The following is a 23,446-nucleotide window of genomic DNA, read 5'->3' on the forward strand; positions in this document are numbered from 1 at the left end:
TATAACTGAGCTGTGTTCCTCTAACTGAGCTGTGTTCCTCTAACTGAACTGTGTTCCTCTAACTGAGCTGTGTTCCTCTAACTGAGCTGTTCCTCTAACTGAGCTGTGTTTCTCTAACTGAGCTGTGTTCCTCTAACTGAACTGTGTTCCTCTAACTGAGCTGTGTTCCTCTAACTGAGCTGTTCCTCTAACTGAGCTGTGTTTCTCTAACTGAGCTGTGTTCCTCTAACTGAGCTGTGTTTCTCTAACTGAGCTGTGTTCCTCTAACTGAGCTGTGTTCCTCTAACTGAGCTGTTCCTCTAACTGAGCTGTGTTTCTCTAACTGAGCTGTGTTCCTCTAACTGAACTGTGTTCCTCTAACTGAGCTGTGTTCCTCTAACTGAGCTGTTCCTCTAACTGAGCTGTGTTCCTCTAACTGAGCTGTGTTCCTCTAACTGAGCTGTGTCTCTATCTGAACTGTGTTCCTCTAACTGAGGTTTTTCTCTAACTGAACTGTGTTCCTCTAACTGAGGTGTTTCTCTAACTGAACTGTTTCTCTAACTGAGCTGTGTCTCTATCTGAACTGTGTTCCTCTAACTGAGCTGTGTTCCTCTAACTGAACTGTGTTTCTCTAACTGAGCTGTTTCTCTAACTGAGCTGTGTTTCTCTAACTGAGCTGTGTTCCTCTAACTGAGCTGTGTTCCTCTAACTGAACTATGTTTCTCTATCTGAGCTGTGTTCCTCTAACTGAGCTGTGTTCCTCTAACTTAGCTGTGTTCCTCTAACTGAGCTGTGTTTCTCTAACTGAGCTGTGTTCCTCTAAATGAGGTGTTTCTCTAACTGAACTATGTTTCTCTATCTGAGCTGTGTTCCTCTAATTGAGCTGTGTTTCTCTAACTGAGCTGTTTCTCTAACTGAGCTGTGTTCCTCTAACTGAGCTGTTTCTCTAACTGAGCTGTGTTCCTCTAACTGAGCTGTTTCTCTAACTGAGTTATCTTCCTCTAACTGAGCTGTGTTTCTCTAACTGAACTGTATTCCTCGAACTGAGCTGTGTTCCTCCAACTAAACTGTCTTCCTCTAACTGAGCTGTGTTCCTCCAACTAAACTGTGTTTCTCTAACTGAGCTGTGTTCCTCTAACTGAGCTGTGTTCCTCTAACTGAGCTGTTCCTCTAACTGAACTGTGTTTCTCTAACTGAGCTGTTTCTCTAACTGAGCTGTGTTTCTCTAACTGAGCTGTGTTCCTCTAACTGAGCTGTGTTTCTCTAACTGAGCTGTTTCTTTAACTGAGCTGTGTTTCTCTAACTGAACTGTCTTCCTCTAACTGAGCTGTGTTTCTCTAACTGAACTGTTTCTCTAACTGAGCTGTGTTTCTCTAACTGAACTGTTTTCCTCTAACTGAGCTGTGTTTCTCTAACTGAGCTGTTTCTCTAACTGAGCTGTGTTTCTCTAACTGAACTGTTTCTCTAACTGAGCTGTTTCTCTAACTGAGCTGTGTTTCTCTAACTGAGCTGTGTTCCTCTAACTGAGCTGTGTTTCTCTAACTGAGCTGTTTCTTTAACTGAGCTGTGTTTCTCTAACTGAACTGTCTTCCTCTAACTGAGCTGTGTTTCTCTAACTGAACTGTTTCTCTAACTGAGCTGTGTTTCTCTAACTGAACTGTTTTCCTCTAACTGAGCTGTGTTTCTCTAACTGAGCTGTTTCTCTAACTGAGCTGTGTTTCTCTAACTGAACTGTTTCTCTAACTGAGCTGTTTCTCTAACTGAACTGTGTTTCTCTAACTGAGCTGTGTTTCTCTAACTGAGCTGTTTCTCTAACTGAGCTGTGTTTCTCTAACTGAACTGTTTCTCTAACTGAGCTGTGTTCCTCCAACTGAACTGTGTTCCTCCAACTGAACTATGTTTCTCTAACTGAACTGTGTTCCTCTAACTGAGCTGTGTTCCTCCAACTGAACTGTGTTCCTCTAACTGAGCTGTGTTCCTCTAACTGAACTATGTTTCTCTAACTGAACTGTGTTCCTCTAACTGAGCTGTGTTCCTCTAACTGAACTGTGTTCCTCTAACTGAACTGTGTTCCTCTAACTGAACTGTGTTCCTCTATCTAAACTGTTTCTCTAACTGAACTGTGTTCCTATAACTGAGCTGTGTTCCTCCAACTGAACTGTGTTCCTCTAACTGAGCTGTGTTCCTCCAACTGAACTGTGTTCCTCTAACTGAGCTGTGTTTCTCTGACTGAGCTGTTTCTCTAACTGAACTGTTTCTCTAACTGAGCTGTGTTCCTCTAACTGAGCTGTGTTCCTCTAACTGAACTGTGTTTCTCTGACTGAGCTGTTTCTCTAACTGAACTGTTTCTCTAACTGAGCTGTGTTTCTCTAACTGAACTGTTTTCCTCTAACTGAGCTGTGTTCCTCTAACTGAACTATGTTTCTCTAACTGAACTGTGTTCCTCTAACTGAGCTGTGTTCCTCTAACTGAACTGTGTTCCTCTAACTGAACTGTGTTCCTCTATCTAAACTGTTTCTCTAACTGAACTGTGTTCCTCTAACTGAGCTGTGTTCCTCCAACTGAACTGTGTTCCTCTAACTGAGCTGTGTTCCTCCAACTGAACTGTGTTCCTCTAACTGAGCTGTGTTCCTCCAACTGAACTGTGTTCCTCCAACTGAACTATGTTTCTCTAACTGAACTGTGTTCCTCTAACTGAACTGTGTTCCTCCAACTGAACTATGTTTCTCTAACTGAACTGTGTTTCTCTAACTGAGCTGTGTTCCTCCAACTGAACTGTGTTCCTCTAACTGAGCTGTGTTCCTCCAACTGAACTATGTTTCTCTAACTGAACTGTGTTCCTCCAACTGAACTGTGTTCCTCTAACTGAACTGTGTTCCTCTATCTAAACTGTGTTCCTCTAACTGAACTGTGTTCCTCCAACTGAACTGTGTTCCTCCAACTGAACTGTGTTCCTCGAACTGAGCTGTGTTCCTCTAACTGAGCTGTTTCTCTAACTGAGCTGTTTCTCTAACTGAGCTGTGTTCCTCTAACTGAGCTGTGTTCCTCTAACTGAGCTGTGTTTCTCTAACTGAACTGTGTTTCTCTAACTGAACTGTGTTTCTCTAACTGAGCTGTTTCTCTAACTGAACTGTGTTCCTCTAACTGAACTGTGTTTCTCTAACTGAACTATGTTCCTCTAACTGAGCTGTGTTCCTCTAACTGAGCTGTTTCTCTAACTGAACTATGTTTCTCTAACTGAGCTGTTTCTCTAACTGAGCTGTGTTCCTCTAACTGAGCTGTGTTCCTCTAACTGAGCTGTGTTTCTCTAACTGAACTGTGTTTCTCTAACTGAACTGTGTTTCTCTAACTGAGCTGTTTCTCTAACTGAACTGTGTTCCTCTAACTGAACTGTGTTCCTCTAACTGAACTGTGTTTCTCTGACTGAGCTGTGTTCCTCTAACTGAACTATGTTTCTCTAACTGAACTGTTTCTCTAACTGAACTGTTTCTCTAACTGAGCTGTGTTTCTCTGACTGAACTATGTTTCTCTAACTGAACTGTTTCTCTAACTGAACTGTTTCTCTAACTGAACTGTGTTTCTCTGACTGAGCTGTGTTCCTCTAACTGAACTATGTTTCTCTAACTGAACTGTTTCTCTAACTGAACTGTTTCTCTAACTGAGCTGTGTTCCTCTAACTGAACTGTGTTTCTCTGACTGAGCTGTTTCTCTAACTGAACTGTTTCTCTAACTGAGCTGTGTTCCTCTAACTGAACTGTGTTTCTCTGACTGAGCTGTTTCTCTAACTGAACTGTTTCTCTAACTGAGCTGTGTTCCTCTAACTGAGCTGTGTTCCTCTATCTGAAATGTGTTCCTCTATCTGAGCTGTGTTTCTCTAACTGAACTGTTTCTCTAACTGAACTGTGTTCCTCTAACTGAGGTGTTTCTCTAACTGAACTGTGTTCCTCTAACTGAACTGTTTCTCTAACTGAACTGTGTTTCTCTAACTGAACTGTGTTCCTCTATCTGAGCTGTGTTTCTCTAACTGAACTGTGTTTCTCTAACTGAACTGTGTTCCTCTAACTGAGCTGTTCCTCTAACTGAACTATGTTTCTCTAACTGAACTGTTTCTCTAACTGAACTGTTTCTCTAACTGAGCTGTGTTTCTCTGACTGAGCTGTGTTCCTCTAACTGAACTATGTTTCTCTAACTGAACTGTTTCTCTAACTGAACTGTTTCTCTAACTGAGCTGTGTTCCTCTAACTGAACTGTGTTTCTCTGACTGAGCTGTTTCTCTAACTGAACTGTTTCTCTAACTGAGCTGTGTTCCTCTAACTGAGCTGTGTTCCTCTATCTGAAATGTGTTCCTCTATCTGAGCTGTGTTTCTCTAACTGAACTGTTTCTCTAACTGAACTGTGTTCCTCTAACTGAGGTGTTTCTCTAACTGAACTGTGTTCCTCTAACTGAACTGTTTCTCTAACTGAACTGTGTTTCTCTAACTGAACTGTGTTCCTCTATCTGAGCTGTGTTTCTCTAACTGAACTGTGTTTCTCTAACTGAACTGTGTTCCTCTATCTGAGCTGTGTTTCTCTAACTGAACTGTGTTTCTCTAACTGAACTGTTTCTCTAACTGAACTGTTTCTCTAACTGAACTGTTTCTCTAACTGAGCTGTGTTCCTCTAACTGAGCTGTGTTCCTCTAACTGAACTATGTTACTCTAACTGGGCTGTGTTCCTCTAACTGAGCTGTGTTTCTCTAACTGAACTGTTTCTCTAACTGAGCTGTGTTCCTCTAACTGAACTGTGTTTCTCTAACTGAACTGTTTCTCTAACTGAACTGTGTTCCTCTAACTGAGCTGTTTCTCTGAGCTGTGTTTCTCTGAGCTGTTTCTCTAACTGAACTGTGTTCCTCTAACTGAGCTGTTTCTCTGAGCTGTGTTTCTCTGAGCTGTGTTCCTCTAACTGAACTGTGTTTCTCTAACTGAACTATGTTTCTCTAACTGAACTGTGTTCCTCTAACTGAGCTGTTTCTCTGAGCTGTGTTTCTCTGAGCTGTTTCTCTAACTGAACTGTGTTCCTCTAACTGAGCTGTTTCTCTGAGCTGTGTTTCTCTGAGCTGTGTTCCTCTAACTGAGCTGTGTTTCTCTAACTGAGCTGTGTTTCTCTAACTGAGCTGTGTTTCTCTAACTGAGCTGTTTCTCTAACTGAGCTGTGCTCTTCTAACTGAGCTGTGTTTCTCTAACTGAGCTGTGCTCTTCTGAGCTGTGTTCCTCTAACTGAGCTGTTTCTCTGAGCTGTGTTTCTCTGAGCTGTGTTCCTCTAACTGAGCTGTGTTTCTCTAACTGAACTATGTTTCTCTAACTGAACTGTTTCTCTAACTGAGCTGTTTCTCTAACTGAGCTGTGCTCTTCTAACTGTGTTCTTTTAGCTGTGCTCTTCTAACTGTTTTTGTTACCATGTTCTTTTAGCTGTGCTTTTCTTACCATGTTCTTTTAGCTGTGCGCTTTGAACTGTTTTTGTTACCATGTTATTTTAGCTGTGCTCTTCTAACCATGTTCATTTAGCTGTACTGTGTTCTTCTACCTGTGTTTAACAGTCTCCCTCCAATTATATTCTTAGAATTGTGTTTCTCTACTAATGTTCTTCTTACTGTGTTCTTCTGTTTTCTTCTAACCAACATACCAATAACTTTACTAACCAACAGCTTGACTGTTTAACTAATATTTACTACCATATTAAAACATTATCCAATATTTTTTTAGCTAAATTTGGTGCCAAAAATATCAATTACAGTGCCTATTGTAACCTAACTAACCTACAGTAGGTTAAAGTTGCTGTCTTCTTTACAGATGTAGGAATACACAGACACACATACTGATTGGGCTTGAACTGAAATCACAGAGATATCCCGGTAATAATTATATGAACTAGTCCAATCTGAACAGCGCTACGTGTTCCTCAGCCCTGGTACTGGAGGCGCCCTGCCCGGCACATTCATTGCCTTTCCTTCCCCCAGCACACCTTATTCAACTAATCAGTTAATTATCAAGTCCTTCCAGAGTTCAGCAGGGGAACCACTGTGCAATGTGCAGGGCAGGGCGCCTCCAGGACCAGGGTGTAGAAACACAGCTATAGACAGAGAGTGCCTGACCTCATCATTGTCTCTGAAGTCTGTCTTTGCCTCCCTGAGCCGTCACACACAGCCAGTGAAAGAGCCGCCTCTAAACCCACTGCTGAGCTGAGAGGCTCATTGATAACGCATTGAGGACGGTCAGGCAGGTTACAGCTATTCAGCGGCTCCATTATCTTCATTTACTTTCTCCAATTACGGCATTACTCCCCATGTTCCTCATCAGCAGCAGACCTGAGCAGAGCACACTCCAGCAGCAGGTGAAGTGTGTGTTGGGATGAGCCGGTCATGGTGTGGGAAGAGTTTGGGGGTCAGGGTTGACGGCGGGTGAAATGAATACTTACAGAGACATAATGGCGAACCAAACCCTCACAATGACGCCAAAGTACTATAAAGTACTAAGTACCCCCCCCACACACACACACACACATATCAGATCTGAACTCACACACAAATACATTTTTATACATCTTGTATATGTAAGTACATTTAATATGTATTATATTATATTATATAACAATAACAAAACTATTAGCTATTATTAAAAATAATAGTAGCTATTGTTATTATATTTTATGCACATTCTATAATAATAATAATAACAATAATAATAATAATAATAATAATAATAATATAAAATACATTAAAAACAACAATAAATAATGATATTAAGTATTACTATATATGTAATATATAGTATAATATTTTTACTATATACTACATATGTTTTATTCATACTAATAATGCTTATTATTATTATTAGCATCATTGTTATTGTAGTTATGTTTGTATTTATTATTATTATTATTACAAAATCAATATCTAAGAAAACCTTGTATCACCATTTTGTCATTTACCACCTTTTGACATACTTTTGAGCCTGGCAGTTGTTCTTCAATTTCTTGATGAATGGACCAATGGAAATGCTTAAAAATTACTAAATAATAAATAAATGAATGAATCTTTTTTTCTATTAAAAGTTAAATAGATCTTTTTCTTCTTCTGTAAAGTTGGAACTGTGGAGCTTCTCGTGTTCAGTCACCACGGAAAAGTTTCAGGAGAAGCTGGGTCTGTTTGAAGATTTCTATTATTTACTAAATGCCCAGTGTATCATGATTTACCTGATCAGACACAGAGAGAGAGAGAGAGAGAGAGAGAGAGAGAGAGAGAGAGAGAGAGAGAGAGAAGGAGGGGCCAATGGAAAGACACAGAGGAAGAGTAAAGAAAGGAGAGAAAGCGAGAGAGAGAGAGATGTGAGCGAGAGCGAGAGAGAGGGGTGGGGGTGTTGGGGAGGCAGTGTAGGAATCTCTGTTATCTCTTTAATAAGACGCCTCTGAGGTAACCAAGCCGCTCCAGCACTGCGCCTCCAGAGACCCCCTGTCTCCGTGGAAACTGTCAATCATACACAGATACACCAATATTAAAAATGGGGGGATGGTGAGAGCATCTTTCTCTCTTTACTCCACATCTGTTCTTTTCAGCCTGCTGTGCTAGACTCCCCACCCAGGACCCCGCATTGATAAAGCCCAGTGTGTGTGGGTGTGTTTGTGTGTGCCTGTTTTTATAACGTTTGAGGATGTGGGGTCTTACGTTCCTTATGCATTATGTGTGTGTTTGCCAGCAAATCATAATACAGAGATACTCGTAATACTCGTAGTTGTAAAAAAAATAATTTAAAAAAATCATTGTCGCCCGTGCAAAAATATGGACACCCTAAGTTGGCATCTTGCATCCATACACCTTGTATATGTAAGTACATTTGATATATTATATTATATTATATTATATTATACTATATACTTCACTTTGAAGTACAACAATAACAACACTAATAAATATATATTTTATGTACATTATTTAATAATAATAATTTGAAATACAATAATATCAACAGTTATATTATTAAGTATTACTATATATGTATATATATATATATATATATACATATATTTATAATTTATTAGTAATAATTATAGTAATTATACTTATTATTATTTTTATCATCATTATTATTGTATTTTTGTATTTTATAGCATTATTATTACTTTTGTTTGCAAGCAAATCTGAAAACAAATGAGAAAATACTCGTAGTCATAAGAAAAACATCAATGGAGCCTGTGCAAAAATTTGGACACCCTAAGTTTGCATCTTGCATCTATACACCTTGTATATGTAAGTACATTTTATATAATGTATTATATTATATTATATTATATTATATTATATTATATTATATACTTATAGTACATATATATAATAATAATACTTTTAATTGTAGTAATAATAGTATTATTATTAGTATTGTTTGCCACCAAATCCTAAGACAAAGTTGTTATAATACTCATAATCATAAAAAAAATAATAAAAACATCAATGGAGCCTGTGCAAAAATGTGGACGCCCAAAGTTTGCAAAGGCACAGATTCTGTGCTCAGATTGTGGTTCTGCAATATTGCACGAGTGGAAGGAAGAGTGAATTCCTGGATGCAGATGTTCACAGCTTCTACCACAGGATACTGACCCAAAACACACCTCAGTATTCAAACATCCACCATGAACGACCTGAGGAGACACAAGCTGAAGCTTTTGGAGTGGTCCTCACAGTCCCCTGACCTAAACATCATAGACAGTTTGAGGATAGACCTCTAAAGGCATTTTCTCTATTTTGCGATCTTCCTAAATTCACCTTTAAAGGCACTGGCATATACGAAAATACCCACATTACCCACAGAACATCTCGGCTCTCTCTGTAATGAGACCCCATGTGGTCGAGAGCACTGAGTGAAGAGATAATCTGACCATGAACCTGGAAAATGTCATGTAATATTTATGTCATATTTCATATCTCTTGTAAAAAAAAAAAAACAACAGTACACCTTTCCTCATGTGCACGAATTGTGCCGCTGCTTGAAACGGGTTTGCCAGAATATTACCTTCACAAAAGCAGTGGAAGTATAAATATGATATTATATAAACAGTGAGGCAGAAGATTACACACAAAACCATAGATGGACACACAAATCCACCAATTACAGACGAGAGGAAGATGATGGACACACAAATCCACCAGCGGAACACAACAGATTCAGGATTTCTGCACTGTCACACAAAAACCTGGTATCTCCATTTGTGTGAATCCGGTGTTCTTTTTTAGTTGTTAATAAATTTTGCATCAAAATTTGACTTGAAAAAAAAATATATATATATAATATTGACCTGAATAAAAACCATAGCAATCGCCTAGCAACACTAACAACTAATACCCATCTCATAACATCTACCTAGCAGAAACATAGCGACTACCTAGCAACCAGTAGGCAACACCAAATCAACCACCTAGCAACAACTTACTAACTTGGCCACCTAGCAACACTATAACACCCATCTAGCAACAACCTAGCAACAACTTGGCAAAACTGTAGCAGTCAACTAGCAACACTAAAACACCCATCTAACAACTACCTAGCAAAAACATAGCGACTACCTAGCAACCACTTGCAAAGACCATATCAACCACTTAGCAATGATATAGCAACCACCTAACAACCATTTGGCAAAACCGTAGCAGTCACCTGGCAACACTAAAACACCCATCTAACAACTACCTAGCAGAAATATAGCGACTACCTAGCAAACAGTAGGCAACACCATATCAATCACCTAGCAACAACGTAGCAAACTCCTAGCAACAACTTCGTAAAACTGTAACAGTCAACTAACCACACTAAAACACCCATCTAACAACTACCTAGCAAAAACATAGAGACTACCTAGCAACCACTTGCAAAGACCATATCAACCACTTAGCAATGATATAGCAACCACCTACCAACCATTTGGCAAAACCGTAGCAGTCACCTGGCAACACTAAAACACCCATCTAACAACTACCTAGCAGAAATATAGCGACTACCTAGCAACCAGTAGGCAACACCATATTAACCACCTAGCAACAACGTAGCAACAACTTACCAACCACTTGGCAAAACCGTAGCAGTCACCTGGCAACACTAAAACACCCATCTAACAACTACCTAGCAGAAATATAGCGACTACCTAGCAACCAGTAGGCAACACCATATTAACCACCTAGCAACAACGTAGCAACAACTTACCAACCACTTGGCAAAACCGTAGCAGCCACCTGGCAACACTAAAATACCCATCTAACAACTACCTAGCAGAAACATAGCGACTACCTAGCAACCACTTGCAAAGACCATATTAACCACTTAGCAACAATATAACAACCACCTACCAACCACTTGGCAAAACCATAGCAGTCACCTAGCAACACTAAAACTCCCATCTGATAATTACCTAGCAGAAACATAGTGACTACCTAGCAACCACTTGCAAACGCCATATCAACCACTTAGCAACGATATAGCAACCACCTAGCAACATCTTCGCAAAACTGTAGCAGTCACCTAGCAACACTATAACACCCATCTAAGAACTACCTAGCTGAAACATAGCGGTTACCTAGCAACCACTTGAAAACATCATATCAACCACCTAGCAACAACATAGCAACAGTTATAGTTATGTGTGTGTGTGGGTCTGTGGGTCTGTGTGTGTGTGTGGCCAGTAATATCTTGTCTAGTCCAGAATATTTGCACCCCCCCACCCCACCCCCACCTCCCCAAATTCCTTGTTTAAATCACAATAGTTCCCCCTCCAGATAGCAGTGTGTAGCTTCCGATAAACACATGGAGAGATCCTGGCAGAGTTTTGCCTCAAGCGTTCTCCAGATACCCATGAAAAGTTTTACACACACATGCTGCCAAGGCCTGGGAGTCACTATATATATATTTATATATTTTTTTATTTGGGTGGGGAAGTGGTGGGAAAGCAGGGGAAATGGGGGGTTCAGGAGCAGGGCAGGCCTGTGAGAGCTGACGGATGGATAGAGTCATAAACAAACACACAAACTTTCAGAAGCCGTGCAGCGTCCCACCAGCCTCTGATGATCCAGCGTCTATAGGCACAGCGCGAGTAGATCACTGCTAAATCCTGCACTTCTCCACGGAGGACTGGAGGAACTCTCAGGGCAGGGAGTTTTTATTGGTTTAATAATGTGCGCATGCCACGGGGCATCTGTCAGACCCTAAAGCAGCCCACTGTAATTGTAATGACCGCTTCATGAAACCACAGAGCTCTACGGCCAGAGACGAGGCTCGTTCTTATACTGATCCTCTGATTTATGTCTTTCTTTTCCCTTCTCGTCTCTGTAGATTATCATTGCCAGCATTATGTGTGGTTACAACAAAGATGACTGGACCGAACTGGCTAAGATGGCTGAGGTGAGTACAGGCTGTGTGTTTTGTTTATTAATGAAATGGTTTATTTATCAGATTGAAAATAAAAATTAATGCTCTTTAAAGGAACATTTGATGCTCCACTGACTGTAACAGGGAGAACGGCTCCTGCACTATGGAGGTTTGGTGGTGGAGCTGCAGGTGGAGAACCTCTCTCCAGATTCTGTAGTATTACTGTACCGCCTCTACAGTCCACATGCTTCTCTACCTTCAGATCAAGCTTCTGGAGCTCTCTTACACTTCCCAATTCTAGGAAATACCACTTAGCAAAGCCATAGCAACCACTTAGCAAACACTGTAGCAGTAACTATATCACCCATCCAACAACTACTTAGCAGCAACATAGCAATCACCTAGCAATACTATAGCACCCATCTAACAACTACCTAGCAACAACATAGCAACCACCTACCAACCACTTGGCAAAACCGTAGCAGTCACCTAGCAATATGATAGCACCCATCTAACAACTACCTAGCAACAACATAGCAACCACCTACCAACCACTTGGCAAAACTGTAGCAGTAACCTAGCAACACTATGGTACCCATGTAACAACTACCTACCAGCAACATAGCAACCAATAAGCAAAATCATAGCAATCCCTGAGAAACACTATAACATCCATCTAATAACTACCCAGCAGCGACATAGCAACCACCTAGCAACCATTTGGCAACACCATATCAGTCACCTAGTAACAACATAGCAACCACCTACCAACCACTTGGCAAAACTGTAGCAGTAACCTAGCAACACTATGGTACCCATGTAACAACTACCTACCAGCAACATAGCAACCAATAAGCAAAATCATAGCAATCCCTGAGAAACACTATAACATCCATCTAATAACTACCCAGCAGCGACATAGCAACCACCTAGCAACCACTTGGCAACACAATATTAACCACCTAGGAACAACATAGCAACCAACTACCAACCACTTGGCAACGCCATAGCAACCACTAAGCAAAACCATAGCAATCACTGAGAAACACTATAACATCCATCTAATAAGTACCCAGCAACAACATAGCAACCACCTAGCAACCACTTGGCAACACCATATCAACCACCTGGCAACAACATGGCAACCAACCACCAACCACTTGGCAAAACCATAGCAATCACCTAGCAACACAATAACATCCTAGTGACCACAGCAACAGCCTAAGAAGTGCCTGGAAGTGAGAATCACTTAAGCTGCACCACCATTCTGTTTTCTCTTCAGGAAATCTTCTTTTTGGATTTTGTGATCTTCCCTTTATCTCACACAGACTCTTCCTTCCCTAAAAGCACAGTAGTATTTAAATCTTGTAGTATTTTGTTTTTAAAACATGTCTTTGTTTTTTATACAACCTGAAAGAGGACCTCTTTTAAAAGCATCATCCATATTTCCCCTCCTCCCGTCAGCAACAAAGCTCTCCCTTCATTTCCTATTCCACCATATCTGCTTCATATACCCTCACAGAAGTCTGCGTTTAATATGCAGGCTGGTTTTCGTACACCACTAAAAAGTAACATTTGTTTATAATACACAGCATATCTCAGCACTGTGACACCGTGACGAGGAGAGACTCATCCATATTCATGAGGTGAAGCCTCATTGGTTCTGTGCAGAGAAGGTTTTACATTAAATTTGCATCAGATACTGTATCATTGGATTTTTGCCTTTAAGGCAGCAGAATCCAACTGTGCTCACAAACTGTGAATGAAAAGTCGTAAAAGTTTATAAAGTGTGTGTGTTTGTACTGCGCTTGTTTTTTTTTCGTAGCAGCATCACATGTGACCAAAAACCTACTCGGTTTTCAGGTTCGTACAGATACATGGCTCGTATCCCAGACTAGATCAGACCCAGATATACTAAGCGTACTAAGAAGACTATTAGTTCTAATCAGTTCTACATTTGTTCTAAAGCCTCATCCAGACTACAATTAGTTCTCTTCACACATCTAAATTTTCCCTGAGACCTCACCCAGACTGTTATTGGTTCTAATTACTTCTTCATATGTGTTTTAAAACCTCACTCTCACAACAATTGATCCTAATTACTACCGCATTTGTTTTGAGACCTCACCCAGTCTGCTATTGGTTCTAATCATTGCCTCATTTGATCCAAGGCCTCACCCAGCTTACAATTAGTTCTATTCACACATCTAATTTTTCCCTGAGACCTCACACAGACTGCTATTGGTTCTAATCACTTCCTCGTTTGTGCTTTAAAACCTCATTTTCACAACAGTTGACCCTAATTACTACCACATTTGTTCTGAGACCTCACCCAGTCTGCTATTGGTTCTAATTATTGTCAAATTTTTCCGGAGACATCACCCAGTCTACTATTGGTTCTAATCACTCTCCTCTTTTGGTCCAAGGTCCCAGACTGCTATTGATTCTGAAAACCAGCATGTTTGTTATAAAACCTCACCTAAACTACTATTGTTCCTGCCGAGACCTCTCCCGTTCACAAAGCCAAAGTGAGATTTCACTTTGAATGTGTAAATGTGATTAATCGTAATCACCAGGTTGTTTGTTCAGAGACCTCTGTCTCTCTATGATTGGTACGCATGGCACATGATTGCATGATTGCTACACTGCTAGAGTAGCCTCGAGGTATTTTTTACATACACCAGTGTGTTTTAGCAGTAGTTCATTTTGTCTCATAGTAGATTTCATGTAGTTCTTCAGCCATTGGATGTATAAGGTCTGAGTTAAAGAACTTTAACTATTAATTCTTATTCACTTAAAATTTCTACCCAGAACTTCTTGACGTCACCCAGACTGCTGTTACACTAATAATTCTTCAAGTGATGCCATAGAAGAACCACTTTTATTTGCAAGAAGAACCTTTCTAGTAATGGAGATGTGACCTTTAAACTGATAAAGAACTGTTCATGAGCAACAACAGCAAGTTTTTGGGGTATTTTGTAAGTTCTTCACACTCACACATCTCTATTACAAACATGGTTCTTTATGGAATCAAAAGTGGGACTTCTATGGCATCACTAAAAGAACCGTTAAGTGTTTAGTTCTCATCCCTTAACCCTGGTTTGCTCTGGACCTTTTCTGAATTTTCTGCCCAAAAGAAACCTCTTGACTCATTTTCCAACAGAATTTTCCGCACTAACATCCTGTGCCTCAGAAGCATAGCACAAGTAGTTGGCAGCCTTGTACCCAGTTTGTATAATTAGCTACAGCCTTCGTAAAGTGAATATTAATTTTGGATGCATTGCAAGCTCATATTGCGGCCACTTCAAGGCAAAGCTACACGCGAATGTGTTTGCCTGTGCGTTTGGGGGTGTTATGACTCCCTTCAGAGATGTTTCATGTCTAACCAGACTGGTCAATTCGGAGTCATCCTCGCAGAGCCTCACATTTACACCTCATACATGGACATGACCTGATGCTCAGTACTGGAAGCACTCGAACTAATGTGTCATACTGTCCCATCCTACCCTGTTTAACATGTGTACTCCCTCATACACACTCCTACCGAGCCCAGGCACATGCGAGCACACAGGAGGTGAGCCCACACATGTATTAAGAAAAGCCTCCAGACAGTGCGTGTGCAGTGTAGAGGAGGTCCGTGTTGGCAGGCAGCATTATGAAATATGATAATGGCGTCTTTGATAGGGAGTTAAGTGGGCAGGTTAGAGAACAGTTGTGTAGATCATCATCATCTGCGTCTCTGCTGAGCTATTAATGCTCCACTTTTCATCTCCACTGACAGGCCTCTGTGACTTCTCTTAGTGATGGGTTATATGTCATCTGTAACAGTGCTCTCTTAAACAAAAAAAAGTCACCATAGAAAAAAACACTGAGGTGCTCAACCATCTAAGCGATGCCCATGTGGTCTCGTGAGTTCAGACCCTGGTGATGCCACAGCCATACGTATCTGTCAATCCAGAAGAGCATAACTGGCCTGACTCTCTCTGGGTGAGTTGGATAGCCCTCCTTCTTCTCCCATTGCTTAGCATGATGCTATCCAGCATATTAGCTAGAACTGGCTGATGGCATACTTCTCCCAGCTCCCATTGACATTGTGTTAGAAGATGCAGTGGTGCTTCACATATCTCAGAGGAGGAACCTAACAAGTCTTACTGTCCTAGTACTGGTGGATGGTCATGCCATGCACTGTTAAAAATGTAATTGCCATAGAAGAACCACATTTGTGGTTCCCTAAAGAACTTTGTTTGAGGTGCGTAACCATCTAAGCATTGGTCATCTCGTCTGGAGATGTCTGTGTGTTTAGTACCTGGTGATGCCACAGCCATCCATCAGTCTAAAAGAGTATAACTGGCCTCACTCTCTCTTGGTGAGTTGGATAGCCCTCCTTCTTCTCCCATTGCTTAGCATGATGCTATCCAGCATATTGGCCAACATAGAAGAATTAGCTGGTAACACTGTTGATGTTATGTTAGAAGATGCATGCTAAGAACCTAGCTACTCTTACTATCCCAGCACTGGTGGATGGTCATGCCACACACTTTTAAAAATAAAAAAAATGGTTGCCTAAAGAACCTTGATTGAGGTGCTCACCTATCTAAGCTTTGTCCATCTCGTCTGGAGATTGTCAAAAGAAGTTGCCATAGAAATAACCGAACTAGTCTTAGCACTAACTGTCCTAGCACTAGTGGATAGTCATGCCAGACACTGTTAGCACTTTTGGATTCATAAAGAACCTCTTTTGTAACAGAGATGTGTGCAATGGCTTAAAGAACCTTCTCTTGATGTAAAAAGGTTCTTTATGTGTTATGCTTTATGCTTTATGCTTTATGCATACTGTTTGTAGCATCTTTGTGTTTAAGAATGTAGGAAGGGACTTAGCAAATGTTTGAGAAGTGGCATTAGCTAAATTGATGGGGTGGATTATGAGTGTGAGGAACCTGTTAAATAACCTTCACCTAATGTAAAGGTTCTGTACCAGTTAAAAAGGTTATTTCTAGAACTTCTGCATAACATTGAGGTTCTATAAACTTTCCAATGGTTCTTCATACTCAAATCTCATTAACAAAACTACTTATCTAAGGAAATATCCTGCTGATTGATTTTTGAGAAACCATAGGTGGTTGTTCTATGGCACCACAAAAAACTTGGCTTGGAAGTACAGTTCTAGGAAAACTATTTAATGGGAATAGAACCTTTATCTTATTTAAAGTTCTTTAATTTGTAACCCGATCAGACCTAACGTCTTACAGTCTTAAAACATAAAGGTTCTTAAATGGTTCTTGGCTTTCAAGTAGAGTTCTAGGAAAACTTTTATTTACTATTTATTGGAGATAGAACCCATATCTTATTTGGAGGTTCTTTGATTTGTATCCCTATCAAACCTAATGGCTCACAGTTTTAAATGGTTCTTGGCTTGGAAGTACAGTTCTAGGAAAACTATTTAATGGGAATAGAACCCTTATCTTTATCTTATTTAAAGTTCTTTAATTTGCATTGCTATCAAACCTAATGTCTTACAGACTTAAAAATAAAGGTTCTTAAATGTTAAATGTTTCTTGGTTTGGATGTACAGTTCTAGGAAAACCATGTAATGAGAATAGAACTTTTATCTTATTTGAGGTTCTTCAATTTGTAACCCTATCAAACCTAACGTCTCACAGTCTTAAATGGTTCTTGGCTTGGACGGACAGTTCTAGGAAAGCTATTCAATGGGAATGGAATCTTTATCTTATTTGAGGTTCTTAAAATTGTAACCCTATCAAACCTAATGGGTCACAGTCTTAAAAATAAAGATTCTTAAATGGTTCTTGGCTTGGAGGTACAGTTCTAGTAAAGCTTTTCAATGGGAATAGAACCTTTATCTTATGTAGAGAAACTTTAAAGAAGGTAAAGGTTCTATCCCCATGAGCTGTTAGGTTTGACAGGGTGAAATCACATGAATCTCCTCACTCCTCAACCCACTCCCTCTTGATGAGCTCTGTGGGGTCTGATGTGATCTTGTTGGCAGATCAAGCCATTGTTTGTGGTTCTACACAAAAACTAGAGAAAGCTCCTTCACACACACCAACACAGCTGATCAACTGACATCAGTGTAGAACATACTGTATGTCTATACTGTACCACCCCCTCATCTTTCCCCCCATTCGCTCTCCCACTCAAAGGACAGGGTTTGGAGCTTGTATGCGGCGTCCTGTTTAAAGACGGATCATTTCAGTGAGGATTTAGATGTGTTTAGTGAAGTCTGTCATTAATTCATTCATAAAAAATACATCCCGAATGGCCAACAGAATCGTCTATCACAGAGGCCTTGATGTTGCCGGACTGGGACGGGGGCCGGGCAGCCGTGCTTTGATCAGAGTGCAGTGGATAGTTCTTGGCTTTTAGTTTCTATGGTGTATAGAGATTTCTTCTGTTGCACACACACTCCTTTATGCACACACACATACAATAAAATCTCATTTAACTCAGTTCAATTCAGCAAGTTTTATTAGTACGATCATATTGGATTACAATAAGCCTAAGCCTCTATGAAATAACGAAGGATATTTATTTAGTAAATTACTAAATGTCAAGTAAGATTAGCAGTGCCGAGAAATGATGACGGAGTGTGAACAGAAAAAAAAGGAGATGCAGCTAAATTGAGAAGGCATAGTGTCAAATTTTATGAAGATATTTTACCTAAGGGTATGAATTTTCACAGTGTTGTCTCTCAAAAACAGCAGCTCTGTCCCCACAGCACTGCGTTTCTCTTTCAGATAAGATACATCAGGTACAGTAGTGGAATTTGTGCTGCGTATGAGCGGGTTAGTGCCCTTTCCAAGGCCGCCAATCGCCTCTGGTAGTCTGCGGGGACAGAGTCGCAGTGTGTGAGGATCAGTGGGCCACTCTCGTGCCTTCCAGCAAGAACATCCAGTAGCTTTTTTTGCTTCTTGTCGGCTTTTGATCTTTTGACGTTTTTATATATAAGGTGCTCCGGCTCAATGTTCACAGCTTCACTGTCATGCAGGACCTGGGGGGCGGGGGCGAGGTGGGGTGGGGGGGGGTTTGGAGATGTAAAAGCATCACACACCAAAGCGTCATTAGAGAACATCTCGTGATGCCTGATAGCATTAATGCATTTCCTTGTATTATTCAGTATTCAGTATGCACTGTATATTGGCTTGGAGAGTGAAGACCACGCCAGAGCAGAATTGATCGTGAGCTCTGCGGGCTTTACACTATTTCATGCTCCGTGGAGAAATACTCTCACATGCTGAAATATAAACTCCTTTCTGCCTGACTGACAGCCCGACCTCGGCATGGTTCATAATAGATGAAGACATGAACAGCAAAGCTGCCTATGATTCTTCTCCTCTCTCTGCTGCTTGGCCCCCTCTGCCATTTGTGCCTGTAAACCACAGCTAAATCTCTCACTATTCCTCTCTCTCTCTCTCTCTCTCTCCGTCTCTCTCTCTCTAATGGCTGTCAGGTTTGAGGCTCAAGCGGCAGTGGCAGCCATTGCTGAGTTTTTGTGCTGCTGGAAGGGCTCCACTTAGAGTATGGTGCAGAATGGTTGCTGTAGCTTAATTGCCTGTTGAGCGCCTCCCAGTTCCACTGCGGTCGCTCACTTATTCACTCGCTCACTCATTCATTCATTCGCTCACTTATTCACTTGTTCGCTCCTTCACTCACTATATCCTTAATATAGTAAGTGTTATTGCCATATTTAGCAAATGAGGCCCTGGACATGGATTGGACCAATTATTGGTCGACTGGAGAATAAGCTGGGACATCATGTGTGAGGAGTGTAGAGACAGGGTTGGTAAGGTTGCCAATAAGCTCTGCCCGTAAGTTGGCTACCTGGAGGAATGGGGAATGAGGAAGGAAGCAATACAGAGGAAGAAGGTGATGCAGGAGGAGAGGGTGAGCCTGACGGAAGTGTGAGAGAGGTGAAATGGGATGAGTGTGTTCATAAGCACAGGAGGACGAAAGCAAGAGTCAGTTGGTTAGTGACCACCTGGGGAAGTGTTAAGTGCCTTGCCCAGAAGTGCCTACCCATTCAATCCTTACACTGGAACCAGCACCTTACGTCTCTCACCACCACTGCAGTACTATGCACTCTTCCAGAATGCACTTGCCTGACCACGGCCTACATGAAATAAGGGACAGATCCAGAAATCCATCAAGAAATAGCCCAAGATTTGACTGGGACTGACCGGGCCACTCTGGCTCTTGACTTTGGACTTTCCCACCAAGCCTTGTAACCAACTACAACGGCAACCTCCAAATTCCCTCAAATACAATTCCCTCAACATCTATCTAGGTGACGAGGAAAGAGGGTCCCTCACGATTGCATGAGCTTGTTACCGGAATGACTGTCAAATCTCACTGTTGGCCAGCCGACCCATCCAAAGCTCTCAGCCTTTGCCTGAACACTGTGAAGCTCTCAGACAGGCAGATCGGAAATAATGCAGCACTGAAAGCTGCCAAATATCCTGACCAGAACTGACTAGAGAGTCCGTCTCTTTTGGTTTGTAGTGTAGCAAAGGGTGTTGTGGTCATTAAAGACATTTGAAAGTCTCATATCAACAGCGAATAATGGAGTGGATAGCCTACATCCTCATACTAATGGATTTGACTGTTACAATGCTTATCTCCCCTCTTGGGAAACAAAGCATTGCAGCTGCCACTCCAGTTCTGTAGCCTGGGGGTGCGAATAGTAGAAATCATTATTCCTAGAACTGAGGGAGTCCACCGACCCACTGGGTTCTCAATCTGAACAGGATAGAATTGAAAAGCACAGGCAGAAGTGGACAAAGCCATCAGCAGGTTGCAACATCAAAGATTATTGCCAACATTTCTGACTGTACAGGACAGACGTGGACAATAAGGAGAGCTGTCCTTCTTATTGCCAGCAAGCATTCGAGACATCTTGTCAAGCTGCAAGTAGACACGACCATGTTCTGAGGAAGCTGGCAGAGATGCTGGAGACCTGCAAGAAGCCACTTCAGCAAGACTCCTATTCCCTGGCTACAAAGGGGAAATAGGGAGGTTGCTTCTGTTTGCCTAGGAGATACTCATCAGGTCATGGGCACCGGAGGCTCATTGATGCTCATTAGGGACTTAAAGGATCTGCTGCTGACTTTAGTCGTGGTGCCAGATACCACAGAGCACCTTCAGAGGTCTTGTGGAGTCTCAGGTCTCTATGTCAATATTAGGCAGGTGGTATTAATGTTATGGCTGAGATTCTCATCACATCTCTCTGTCTTGGCCTGTATGGCTGCAAGGACTGTCTCTCTCGTTGACCTAACCATTTCAAGGGATGTGGGGATGGACGTCATCTAGGGCATGAAGGTAAAGTGTCAGAGTGAGGTCACTGAGTGTTAAGTGACTGTCTGGAAAGCCATCAACTATCCCAACTATCGAGGTGGGCTTCTGGGGCTCTGTCAACTCAGCAACGACCCCACATTAAACATGTGGGAGGAGCAGGAATGAAGATTTGGAAGGCAACCAAAGGCCTGACAGAAGCTGTAGATGTGGCTGAGAGGGAAGAACAGAAGCTGTCAGACCCGACAGCTGAATAATTGATTAAAAAAAATACATTCAGATATTATTAATAAATCAATAATTATATTAGGGACTTTTTAGGGTCTTATTAGTTATCCCTTTAAGAAGATCCCAGCAAATCCCAGAGTGTAAGGCAGTTGTTCTGTATTTCTACATTGTGTTTACCTCTCTCTCTCTCTCTCTCTCTCTCTCTTCTCTCTCTCTACACAGGCCTCTAAAGCTGATGCTCTGGAACTGAACTTATCTTGTCCTCATGGGATGGGCGAGAGGGGGTATGGGACTGGCCTGTGGACAGGTACACCCACACACACTAAAAGCAGCATGCATAGCATAATAATGTGCCCTATATGTGTCTTGCATACAGCCATGAACGGATAAGCTCATGAAAACCTCTGTCTATTTAAACATCTGGGCGTTTGATCCTCATGTGATCGATACTGAGAGATGAAGGTCATCTAACTAAACTCACACAACTGAAGAATATCTATAAATCATCATTTATAAGATGGAATTAATTTAACTTCTTCAAATGTGTAGAATTACTCAGACTCAGCTGCAGATGATCAAAACGTACTTGATGGCGATGGCCGATCCGCACCAAGAGCCCTTCCAGCTTCAAGTACGGCTCGGCTCGACCCGCCATCCTTTAAGATCCACGGAAGACGAGCGTCCAGACTTTTTACTGTCCTGCACCGAAATGGTGGAGCAACTTCTCCTGGGTGTCCGAACAGCAGAGTCCAACGCTCGCTGTCCTCAAACCCAGACTGAAGACCCTCCTCTTCTGAGAGGACTTTGGCAAATAGCAGAGTGGTCTCCTTACTGACTTGTGTTTAGTATAAGTCTAAGATTAGAGGATCTTTGAATTTTTAGTCTATTTAAACTAGCTGAGGTTTCTTGGGTAAATAGCAAAGCACTTCTGTAAGTCGCTCTGGAGAAGAGCATCTGCTAAATGCCTTAAATGTAAATGTAAACATGGTTGGAAAGGATTCTTCTGGAGTCTTATTTAAACCCCAGACGTTTAGTCTGGTCTGCTCTTTATTGATGGTTGAAGTGAGTGATGGGTGAAGACGTGAAGATCACCATGACCAGATCCAGAGAGCTCTCTTCTCTGAGGCCTTCAGAAAGAAGGGCGTAGATGCAGAGGAGTCTGTGAATGGGTTTAAAAAGATCTCAGGACTATTAGAAATCAGCCGTTCCACCGTCCACTATATCATTTACAAGTGGAGCAGCTGACCAACATGGCCAGGTCAGGACGTCCTAGCAAGTTCAACCTGAGAGCAGAACCACAAGATGCCACAGTCGATGTCAAAGTCTAGCATCTACTGTCAGAAAGAGACTGAGCAAGTTTGATCTTTAGAGAAGGCGTGCAAGGAGGAAACCCATGGTGTCAAAGACTTGAGATTTATGGTCCAAAGAAGGACAATGGACAGGGTCATGAGCACCCGAGCCTCATTGATGCTCATGGAGGCCTCACCCACCTCACAACTTACAGGACTTAAAGGATCTGCTGCTGACATTAGTCGTGGTGCCAGATACCACAGAGCACCTTCAGAGGTCTTGTGGAGTCTCATGTCTCATGGTCTTATATCAATATTTTGGCAGGTGGTATTAATGTTATGGCTGATTGGTGTATAAAGCTTCAGAGATGCTTCCCACACACTACTCTGGGTGGGATTTTAATCAGTTAAAGGAGGAAAACTCTGAAAAGGTCTGATTCCGTAGCGACAGAGGTAATGGTCACTCAGAGCAGCACAGTCTGGACTCGCCTCTGGTGTTTGTTTTTGTGTGCTTGTACCATCACTGACCAGCCAAAACAGTCCAAGTGAATGCTGCAGAGGTGTGGGTGGCTAAATATTTTAGAGCTGGTTTCCGATGCAGCAGAAGAGGTTCAGCATTAGTGGTGTTAGCGGTGGGCGCTAATAGCTGAAGCTGTACTCTAGTCCATCTCCTGCTCGGTGTGTTTATGGGCGAATGGGGAATACAGCCTGCTTCCTTCCTTCAGCACAGATTCTACTGCAGACATAAATGAACACACACACACACACACACACACACACACAGCACATCTTCTACCACAGTCATAAATGATCCATGCCCTGCCTGTGGATTTCTGCTTTTACGAACACACACACACAGACACACACAAAAACCTTGTATCTCCCTTTTTGCTGTTTTACGCGTTTTGCATTTTTTTTATTAAGGTTTAGGTGTAGATTAGGTGTAGGTGTATATTAAGGTTTAGGTTGAGATTAGGTGTAGTGATAGATTAGGTTTAGGTTGAGATTAGGTGTATGTGTAGTTTAGGTGTAGGTCTAGATTAAGGTGTATATTAAGGTTTAGGTTGAGATTAGGTGTAGGTGTAGATTAAGGTTTAGGTTGAGATTAGGTGTATGTGTAGTTTAGGTGTAGGTCTAGTTTAAGGTGTAGATTAAGGTGTATATTAAGGTTTAGGTTGAGATTAGGTGTATGTGTAGTTTAGGTGTAGGTCTAGATTAAGGTGTAGATTAAGGTGTATATTAAGGTTTAGGTTGAGATTAGGT

General features: G+C 41.5%; 1 protein-coding gene across 1 annotated transcript in view; it reads left to right on the plus strand.

The window, feature by feature from the left end:
* Nucleotides 1–23,446, plus strand: part of dpydb (dihydropyrimidine dehydrogenase b) — a 236,856-nt gene that overhangs the window by 157,789 nt on the left and 55,621 nt on the right. The window contains 3 exon segments of the mRNA XM_072691448.1: nucleotides 11,325–11,393; nucleotides 21,117–21,176; nucleotides 21,178–21,201. Coding sequence (XP_072547549.1) covers nucleotides 11,325–11,393; nucleotides 21,117–21,176; nucleotides 21,178–21,201 — 153 coding nt within the window.

The sequence above is a fragment of the Salminus brasiliensis genome, chromosome 11, assembly GCF_030463535.1.
Source record: "Salminus brasiliensis chromosome 11, fSalBra1.hap2, whole genome shotgun sequence".
NCBI lineage: Eukaryota > Metazoa > Chordata > Actinopteri > Characiformes > Bryconidae > Salminus > Salminus brasiliensis.